Source organism: Nyctereutes procyonoides, unplaced genomic scaffold (assembly GCF_905146905.1).
Source record: "Nyctereutes procyonoides isolate TBG_1078 unplaced genomic scaffold, NYPRO_anot_genome, whole genome shotgun sequence".
Classification (NCBI taxonomy): domain Eukaryota; kingdom Metazoa; phylum Chordata; class Mammalia; order Carnivora; family Canidae; genus Nyctereutes; species Nyctereutes procyonoides.
Genome location: NW_026575052.1, coordinates 20,168,485 through 20,179,115, shown reverse-complemented (window position 1 = coordinate 20,179,115; position 10,631 = coordinate 20,168,485). Strand labels below are relative to the sequence as shown.

General features: G+C 52.9%; 1 protein-coding gene across 2 annotated transcripts in view; it reads left to right on the top strand.

Moving 5' to 3' along the window:
- Nucleotides 1-10,631, top strand: part of ZNF423 (zinc finger protein 423) — a 334,130-nt gene continuing 323,499 nt past the window's right edge. The window contains exon 1 of one of the 2 annotated variants that reach the window (XM_055332687.1): nucleotides 1-367. In XM_055332687.1, coding sequence (XP_055188662.1) covers nucleotides 328-367 — 40 coding nt within the window. In that variant the 5' untranslated portion in view covers nucleotides 1-327. Of the gene's footprint in view, nucleotides 368-1,890; nucleotides 1,962-10,631 lie in introns of those variants that run through there. The other variant, XM_055332689.1, reaches the window with a different exon arrangement.

Here is a 10,631-nt window from a genome sequence, read left to right as displayed (position 1 = left end):
TCGGCCGAGTGGCCTCCGGACTCCCCGCGCCGCTGGGACCGCCGCTGGGACCGAGAGCCCCCGGCTGCCGCATTGCAACAGGCAGGGCCCCGGCGCGGCCCCCGGGCCTCCCCCCGCCCCCGAGCGGCCTCGGCCGGCCCGGGCCGTCCCCCCCAGGGAGGCCGCCCCGGACCTACGATCCGCTCCCCGCAGCCGCCGACCCGGCTGCAAAAAAAAAAGTTTCCGAGAGGCAGGCGGCGGCGAAGGGGGAGAAGGGCAGCCCGGAGCGGCGGGGGGCGGCGGGGGGAGCCGGCCGCGGAGGGCGACGGAGCGCCGGGAGCCCCGGACATGTCCAGGCGGAAGCAGGCGAAGCCGCGCTCGGTGAAAGGTGAGCGAGCGAGGCCCGGCGGAGGCGCGAGCAGGCGGGCGGGCGGGGAGGGCGGGAGCGAGGGAGGAGGGACCGGCGAGCGGGCGGGCGGCCGGGGACCCGCGCGAGCGAGCCGAGAGGAGGAGGAGGCGGCGGCGGAGGAGGAGGCGGAGGCGGAGGAGGCGGAGGCGGGGGAGGAGGCAGCGGGAGCGCGAGGCGGCGGCGGCGGCGGCGGCGGCGGCGGGGGGGGCGCGCGGCGGACTCCCCCCCCCCCCGCCCGGACCCTCTCGGGGCTCGGCGCCGCCGCCCGCGGGGGGCCCGGGCCTGGGGCGCCGCCGAGGGGCTCTCGCCGCTCCCGCCGTGCGGGCCCCGGGCCCGCGTGGCCAATCAAGGGGTGCGGGCCCGACTTGGCGGGGATTGCGAATCTCGGCGGCGGCGGGCGGGCGCGGGAGGAAGGAAGCGGCGGTGGGGACGGCCGCCCGGGAGGCCCGCAGCTCCGAGCCCGCCCCCGCCGGGCCGCGGGCCTCGCCGCCCCGGGACGCCGGAGCCGAAGGCGGCGGGCAGAGCCTGCGCGCGCCCCGGCCGCCGGGCGCCCCCCCGTCCCCGGCCCGGGCCCCCGCACTTCCTGCCTCCTGCGCCGAGGCCAGCCGGGCCGGGAGCCTCCGCCAGGAGTTCATTGTCTGCGCAGCGCCGGCAGGACGCGGGTCCCCGGGGGAGCGCTGCGGCCGCTGCGCGCGCGCCTCGGTGGAGGGCGCTGGGGACCCAGCCGCGAGCACTCACGCCCCCGACCCCGAGCCGGCCTCCTGCGCCGGGCCGCGGGGTGCACACGTTAGGGAGGACGCACACCCCGGACAGCCTGCGCTCCCCCCGCCCCCGCCCCCGCCCCCGTCTCCTCTGCTCTGCTTTCTGTTTCCATCCAGGGCCCCCGGCTCGAGGGGGCCCCTGGAGAGCAGAGGCCCCAGGGAGAGGCCGCGCGGGCGACGGAGCCCCTCCCCTGCCCTCCTCTCCCCGCAGACTGGCCTCTTCAGGCCTCGCCTGCTGCTTTGTCCCGATTCCAGCGCCTCGGGTGGGTGCCCGGCCGGGCCGTCGAGCTGAGAGGTGACAGAGGACGGGCAGGATGAGAGCTGCTAGGTCTCTGGAGCCAAAAGTCCCGAGGCTCTTGTCCTCTCCCAACTCCCCTGGTGACCTCTGGCCCGAGCCCAGTTCTGCTCTGAAAAGTTCATTTCCTGGAGGCCCGCGCGGGAAGGCGCTGGGGCCCCGCTCCCTTCCTGCCAGCCTTGCTCCTGGCTGGAAAGTCTGGGACTGAATCTGGCAAGGAGGGTCCCGAGACACCCGCCATTGCCTTCCTCCTAAAGTCCCAGCAGATTCCAGGGCGCCTGGCTGAGCAGAGACTGTCCCTGTCATCTCAGAAGCAGACCAACTCCGTCCAAACTCTCGCAAGGCAGCTGCTCCTTTCGTCCTTTTTCCTTGAGAGAAGTTGGTCTTGTTCCCCTCGCCGGGGCAGACATCCCAGTCTGGGATAACCTGGCCTGCCCCGCAGAATTGGGGATCCCAAGGATGTTCTGATCCAGGCGCAAGGAAACCAGAAGAATCCCAAACAGGGGACTGGCAGATGGTAGATAGATGTTTGTCCTTTTTGCTGAATAGAAGGGGCTCTGTGGCTTGAGATAATATTTGATTTCTTTTCTCTTTCCCTGGCTCACTGCTCGCTCTTTCAAGAGCCACTTAAGGTGGTCCCGAAGAAAATGTAGACTCAGGATCTGTGGCTGGGAAAACAGTTTTATTTAATTCAGGCAGTTGATTTTGAAGTGAACTCTGTGTTATAGGAGCAGGTTTTGTATAAAGGAAGTTGCAAAGCTTAGCTACCTGTCACCCCAGTCCCTGCCTCCAAACCTCCTTATTTTAGAAGGCGAGACACAGAAAGCAAAGGTAGAGCAATTTGCGGTGAACAGATGGGTGGGTGTTTCAGAGTTGCTCGGACCTAATTCTAAAACCACTCGGTGTATCTCCGAGAAAGACTCAAGAGTTGGTCTCAGCCTTTCATGAAATGAGCCTTGACGTGATTTTTAATGAGCGTCTCTCTTTAAATCTATATGTGGGTATGTATAGCCAACAACTCAAACTAATTGGTGAGGGAAAGACAGCAAAGTGAGAACCAGACCAGTGGAGGCATTTGGAGAAGTTAAATATCAACCACACAGCGCCTTTCTGCCCTTGGAGCATGAGATCCTCTGTTTCTCCCTGTGGTTCTTTGCATTTTCCAGAAGCAGCTCCAACCCTCGGCTCTCACCATCTTGCCTTTTATTCAGTTTACTGGGGTGAATAGGGTGGAGACTCGGCCACTTATCAAGGGAGGAATTAAGAGAGATGATAATTTGAATAGATAAGAGTTTCAGCAGGTGATGGATTTATTGCGTTTCAAGAACTGCCTCCCCCCTTTCTCAGACAATATTCAAAAGTGTGTGCTTGAGCGTGGACAGCTCCACACCAGGTGTTTAAAATGACAAGGTCTTCACCTTTAAAGATGCTTGAAGGTGCTTCTTAAGGAACGGTGGTGCCTTTTACATTTTATTTTATTTTATTTTATTTTATTTCATTTTATTTTGCCTCCACTGCTGTGTGTCAGGGCTAACGTGGAGGCGTTGCGGACTTCTCCGGGCCCGCGCATTCTGCTGTGAGAGTCGCTTGACTGTAATTCGTAATTGATCTCGGAAATGTGAAAGCCCATAGCAGGAAGGAAAGACAGAAATATAACAATTTCTAATGGGTGCCCTGAAAGTGTGATTTGAAAGCCCCGGTGTTGCTACTTTGAAACTCAAACAGGCGTGGGGTGGTGGGGTGGGGGTGGGGAGGGGTGGGGGTAAGGAGGGGTCTCATTTTCCACTCCCCGACATAACCTTCCTTCTGGAGTGGGGGGTCACCTGTCCCCTCTGGCTGTTTGTCCTTCTTTGGAAAACCTAGCTCCCAGGGAGGCCACCCAGCAAATAGGGAACAGGCCAGGGCACTAGAACAGGGACAGAATAGCCTCATTGGTTTTCAAAAGCCTTGTGATTAAAAACGATAATGATAATAACACCAAAACCCCATGAATGTTACAAAAGTCACATTTTCTGACCGATTTTCCCTCCCTACACCATTCTCCCCCTTCCTGTCTCCTGGTGGTGTGGTGTGGCAGTTGTGAGGTGATTTGTTTCCTTTGATAATTTTGGCCTCATTCTCCAGGGCTGTTCTCATCACTTCTCACTGATGTTATTTTGGCTGATGATATCAGGTGACTTGGTAACCTGTCTCCCTTCACCCGCGCTGCCTCCTCAGATCCACGAAACAGCCTCTTTATTTATGTATACGGAAATTAATACATCTTCTTTTTTTCCCCCAGACTCGGCTTAAAACTTTTGAATGATTTTAATACTGTTGATTTTTCCCATCTAGCAACTGCCTGTTAATTACCGTTCTTAATATTAATTAGCTCTCAGGCTGTGTCCACGCACCCCCCACCCCAGTCAGCATCCCAAACTACCCCCCCCACCCCACCCTGTGACTTCTCTGCGCTCCCCTCCCCTTCTCTGTCCTCCTCTCCTGCCAGCCGGCAGCTCCTCAGAAAGTCCATCTTAGAAATTTGGTGGTCTAGGGACTTGGGAACAGTAGTTCGCCACTGCCTGTGTTTCCATGGAAATAATTGAGATGTAATAAACAGAGGCGTTCTGAGGTTACAGGTTTCTTGATTCAGCTGAGACCACATACAAGTGTAAATTGTCGAGATTTGTTTGGCTAAAGGTACGTGATCTTGTAGGAAGGGCAAAACGGATCCTTTATAGGTTCTTGAAACTCCTACGTGGATTGAGCAGTGACATTTAATCCTAATTTTTAATCCTCTCCCTCCTCTATCAAGTCACCGACTTCCAGCCGGTTGGAAGAGCCTGTCTTACACTAGAAAACATCTTTTATGGCTAAGTGATTGCTGTTTAGATTCTTAGACCCGTTTTCTTGCAAAAACTTAATTAGCGATAAAATAACTGTGTGGCATGAGGACCCTGCTAAACATCTAACCGTAGGTGCCCAGCGTGCATTCATCACGAAAAGTGCAAAAAGCTGGTGACTTTACAGTGGTAAAGTAACTCGGTAGAACCGGCCAGCCCTGGCACTGTTGTGGTGTGCTACGGTGTGTCAGCAGACGAGGAGGGAGAAACCAGAGAGAGGAAGCAGGACTACAGCATCTTTGAGCACAGTGTTGCTAGCTGGAGACCAAAGGGGGATCCGGTTCAGTCTAAAAGAAAGTTGCAATAATTGCTGTATCGGTAGCCAACTCTTAAGCTGGTGGCTGTGGAATTCTTCCCCTGATGTAGGATTTAATAGTCTGGCAATTAGATGCATTGATTTCTCTTAACTGTTCATTTGGATGTGTAAACGAAAGGAACCTGCCACTGAGGCTGATGGTAGGGGCGTGCTGGCTGCCTGGCTCTCGGAAAAAAGGCTGATGGAAGTGGTGGTAGGAGGATAGGATTCTTCGGGGCGGTTTTGAGGCCGGTTCCCTCCTCTCTTCGCATTTCTGCTTGTGAAATGAATAGCACCTGTTGTTCAGATGCTGTTTAAAAATAAACAGTTAAAAAATAAACCGAGAGCGTTTACAGTTATTTCTGAAAAGTAAAACATCTTCCCTGCTGCAGATGCTTATAGAGCAGCAGCTCTGTCTTTGAGTGGCCGGACTCACATATTTTTGGCAGGCGGTCTTTTAGGTACCAGAGGGAAAAGTCACAAAACACCTTTGCCCTGAGTTCCAAAGAGACCCCCTGCTGGAGATTGAGTGTCTTGTCCGATTCCTCTCCCCCACCTTACACCTCCCCCCCCACTCTGCCCCCATCCCCACCTCCAGAACACCTCTTAACTCCCTGCTCCTGCACCTGCAGGGTGCTGTAGGTGGCACCAACTTTTGATATACAGTCATCAAAAACTCTTTGTTGGTAAGCAAGCAGAAGATGGCTAGCTTTCCTGACTGCCTCTCCACCCCCACCACCCCCCTCTTTTTAAACTAAACTGAATGGGGATCCCTGGGTGGCTCAGCGGTTTGGCGCCTGCCTTCGGCCCGGGGCATGATTCTGGAGACCCGGGATCGAGGCCCACGTCGGGCTCCCTGCATGGAGCCTGCTTCTCCCTCTGCCTGTGTCTCTGCCTCTCTCTCTTCCCTCTCTGTGTTTCTCAGGAATAAATAAATAAAATCTTTAAAAAAAAATAAACTAAACTGAAATGTGTACATTCAGTTAACCCTTTTGTCGAGGCTAAGGTGAATTTACCTTTCGCGGACCTTGTCTATGATAGACTAGTGTTTGCAAAGAATATTAGCCTCATGTCTTGAAAACGTTTGCTGTGGATATCAGGGCTTCTTTCTTATCTGCGGGCTTAGGGTAATTGCGACAGAAGAATACCTTGAAAATTGTTAGTGGGCTCCCCATTACTGTGGGTAGCCAGGGAAAACTTGGATTGGCAAATCTGACAATTTCTGCAGCTTCCTGTCAGCTTGCAAGGGCATTTTGTGCGCACGTTAGTCGGGAATCAGAGTAGTTTTGCACCCAAAATGGACTAATTAAGCCTGGGTCGGTTGTATCCCAATTGAAGTTTTCAGCACTGTCAGCTGCCTCTGCCTACCGTGGGAGAGGGAGGGTGGAGTGGAGTGGGGGAAATGCTGATGGAAAGTTTTGATTCATAGCTTACCTGCCAGGATCGGTGGCAGCCAACGATTGGGGTTGTACACTCAGTAAATAAAAATACTTTACCTCTTTGAAGGAGCGCCAATTAGCTGATTGCTCTGTGTGGCTGTCTTTAAGGAGAATGCTGTTTTACCCATCTTCTTGTACAAAGGTTTGATTTTTAATGTCTTGTGAAAAGGATTCTCTTTGTCTTGATTGATGTCAGGAATAAAAGCATGATGGTAATATCCCTTTGAAAGCTATTGTATTGTCAGCCCTGGCTGACAGCGGGAGGGCCTCCCAGCGTTATAGATTAGTGCTGTGAAAACACTGACATTTTCTTTGTTACGTTGCTGTTGTTCTACTTGCAAAGTCAATTACACAATGTTGGAGCTCAGTTACCGAGTTGACTTTGGAAGTAGCAACGTCTTTCATTCTCATCTTAAAGATATAATTTTCCTTTGTTGCTGTTGTTTTGTTTTCTTTCTTTTTTGACCTCCCTCCCGCCCCCTGCACCCCCACACCCCCCCAAGAGTCTGAACGTATTCGCCAGGCAAACGCACTCTAGTTTCAATTGTGACAAGTCAAATTCAAAGATTGCCACGTCATTATCTCCGAATTCTTCTGCTCATTCACATTTCAGTGGCTTCTTATTGATATAGTGACTACAGCAGCCAAGATACATAAAAAAACCCATCAAATGAGATTACAGTGTTGATAATATCTTATCAAGTGGGTTGTTCTCTGGATTTGGGATCCTTGCGGTTGGCAGATTCAGAGTTTTCTTTCTTTTTTTTCCAGTGGAGTCTGACCTGGGCTGAACCAGGTTCCTGGGTTGATGGAACCCCAGCAACAGTGTTGTTGTTGTAGAAGATTCATACGCATTCTGATCTGAGAGGCTGGAGCTGTTGAGCTCTGGAATTAGAAAACCCGAATGACATTATGGCAGGGGTGGAAGGGGTCTCCTAAGAGACTCATGTCACCCATCCGTCCCCCATTGAAGATGGGAGACTGGGATCCTAAGGTGGTCTACATAGGCATTTACCGAGTGCCCCTGGACCTGGCAGTGATTTGCATTCCCATGTATGTGTGTGGAAGGGAAGCAAGGCTTGGTAGGTCCAAAGCTGAAAATGATCGGGGTGGATGTTTTATGTTCATCCTCTCCCTTCCCCTTCACCCCAGCCTTGCCTTCTCCAGAAAGAGAAAAACCTAACTTCCTTAGTTCTCTGAACTGGCCCCAAAGAGGCAGTTTCCTGAGAATGGTCAGGGATGAGGGATGATGCTGCCACTGACTTCAGAAGACAGGGACCCATCAGGAAACTCCGTCCGAGGACACTAATTGTGGGCCCCCGAAGTTATTATTATGAACCACCAGACAAGAGCCTATGCTCGCCAGCAATTTGTCAGGACTAATTTTGTTTTTCTCCAATAATTGAAAATTAATGTCTTGAAGTGAAAGCAGATGTTCATGCCATCTTCTGAATTGGGATATAAAATGGGGCTCTGTAGATGGGCTCACTAATTTAACAGCAATTTTCCTCTCGGCTAATGGGGGTGCTGGGGCTGCTGTCACCTAATGGTCGGGGTGAGAGGATGAGAGAGAGAGAGAGATTGGGAGAGAACTGAGCCCACTTGTGCAAATTCTCCTGTCTGGGGTGCATGCGGCCAAGCCCTGGGAAGGAAGGTGTGGTGGGTGTGCTCGTTTTAGAGGGAGAATATGTCAATAAAATTTTCCCTTGAGCTGTGAAACTTGGACCATTCCTCGTTTTGAATACTTATTTGCACAAGAAGTATTTATGGAGATTATGGCATGGCATTATGCTAGAAAAGGTAAGGGGAACCTTGATCCTCTGGGAGAGCGTGGATTCCTGCAGAGAGTGGACTGTCAGCTGCATGTTGGTCACCTCCCCCTAAGAAAAGCTGGTGAAAATCGCATTTCTGGGGCTCCTGGCTGGCTCAGCCAGAAAACCATGCAACTCTTGATCAATCTCGAGAATTGTGAGTTCAAGCCCCACGTTGGGTGTAGACATTACTTAAATAAGTAAATGTTTAAAAATTCTGTTCCCCAGGCCCAGATGCTAGAGATGCTCACCCAACTGGTCTGGGGAGGGGCTCAGAGCTCTTCATTTTCTTTTTTCCCTTTTGAAGAAAATTGAGATGAGACATACATAACCTAAAGTGTACCATCTTAACCCATTTCTAAGTGTATGGTTCGGTGGCATTAGTACGTTCACATTGTTGTGCAACCATCACCACCCTTAACTTTTCATTTTCAGGCAGCACCCAGCTAGTGGTGGGTTGGGGGGGGTCTGAGCCCGCCACCCTCTGAGGAAACCACCCAGTTCAAGGGCTCCATTTTCTGGGGTAGATAGAGAAGAAGGCTCAGAAGCTGAAGGGACTCTGGAAAGCTGGCTCTAGTGTGAGAAAAGAGATTGGTGTGCCCAGAGGTAGGGCAGGGCATGAGATGAGGGGCCTCATCGGGGCTGGTGGCAGGGGGCAGCACAGGGGGATGCTTAGCAGCTGAGTGATCTGGTGACCAGTGTCACGATTAGAACATTTTTTCTCTCTCCTTGGGGACAGTGTTCGTTTGGGCCTGGCTGGGTGTGAATTTGTCTGGTGGCCCTGGCAGGGCAGATCCTCACGACACCCATACCTGCCTGCCAGGACCCAGATAGTCCTCCCTGGCTCTCCCGGCTCTGGATCCTTCAGGAAAGGGAGGGACGGCAGTTCTGGAACCACCTAGTTGCCTGGCTTTCCAGTCCTGGAGGGCCGACCACCTCCATCCTGCCCACGGGTCTGGGCATTGCTGACACTCGTAGTGTTCTCCTCCTTGGAGATGCCAGGCACCTTTCTCTCCCCTGGTTTTCTCTGTAATTGAAATTTGTCCTTTCGTTACCTGGGCATGAATTATTTTTTGCAGTGTTGTCATTCCCTATCCTGCTGTGAGGTTTATCTCTTCTGTTGATCCTAATTAAATAAAACATACTGTTCACCTAACTCCTGTTGCACTGAATTTTACCTGCCTGAAGGCAGAGTGATGGCCATCTGGGCTTGGTTAGGGAGCAGGGCATGGCTGGGGAAGAGAGCTGGGGTGGTAGTGGCCCCCACATCCAGGCTGGGTGTACCCCCTTGGCCTGGGGGCTGCAGGACCTTGTAGGCACCAGCCACAAATAGCATATTTCTAGTTCATGAACCAGAGAAATGGCTTTGTCCCTACCCGCTGGGGCTGCAGGTCTGAACCTGGGGAGAGAAGAGACAGCCACCAGGTCGAGGGAGTCTCCAGGGAGGGGGAGGGTGGAGAATGGGTTCCCAGAGGAGGGGAGATGGAAAGAGGGGGCAGGCTCCTGTCTCCTGGGGTGGAAGCTGCAGAGTGCGGGACTCTCTGGGGAGCAGTGAGCAGTGCACACGTTCTGGGTGCCCAGGACGGCTCTGCAGATGCCGTGTGCCCTTCAGGGAGAGAGTGGCCAGCCAGAGGCCTGGCCCATATGTTGGGAAGATTCAGACTTTCATTCCTTTTGCCTTTGAACTTCTTGGACTCCTGCCAGTGCCAGGTTGAAAAAGCACGTGGAGGTCACTTCATTCAACCTCCTTGGGTATATTTGTAGCATCCTTAGTTTCATCCAGCCTCCCCTTGCACACTTCCACTCTCAGGGAGCTCACTACCTCTATGCATTTTTAGCTTGAGTTTCATTGTTCTTCTTTCCCTTAAATCCATAATGTAGGGTGCTTTGGTCCTAGTTCTGTCTCCTGGGGCCTTAGGGAGTAACTCAAATCCTCAGTTCCCAGAGCAGCCCTATTGAGAGTTGGCAAAGCCTGCCTTGCCCCACTCATTCAGGGGTAGGAAATCACCAATGGGATATGGTCAACCTGGTGGTCTTCTGGGACCCCATGCTCATTGGTAGACACCATTGACCTGAGCTCCCGAGTCCTTGTGTTTATAGAAGATTTCTTACGTGAGTGAGTAGATGTGCAAACTTTGAGGGGATAAATAACTGGGTGGGTGAGTGAATGAGTAGTGGACAGTGACTGAGTAATGAGCAGATGTACTCCCAAGTGAATGAGTGAGAGGAGGATCTGACTTGGGCTTATGCCCCCCCTAACTCCTGCCCCTTTTCCCAGCATCTTTGTTGGGGTCATCTGCCCCCTCCACCTTCTCCAGCCCCTGTTCCTTTTCAGGAAGTGAGATGCCCCATTCTGGAGGACTGGGGGCCCTCATACCCCTTGCGGTTGGGTGGGGATGGCTTGTGCCTATTCTTCCCTTCATCCTCACCTACACTGTGGGTTGCAGCAGTCTGCTGTGAGCTTGCTGCTGCTGGTGATCCAAGCAAGGCTGTGTGCCAAGCATTGGGCTAGATTGTAAAACATCGTTTTTATTATTTATTTTTAAAAAGATTTTATTTATTTATTTGAGAGAGAGAACGAGAGAACACAAGCAGAGAGAATGGCAGAGGGAGAGGGAGAAACAGGGTCCCCGCTGAGCAGGGACTCTGATGCGGGGCTCCATCCCAGGACCCTGGGACCACGACCTGAGCCCAAGGCAGATGCTCAATCGACTGAGCCAGCCTGGTGCCCTGCAAAAACATTGTTTTTATTTTTTATTT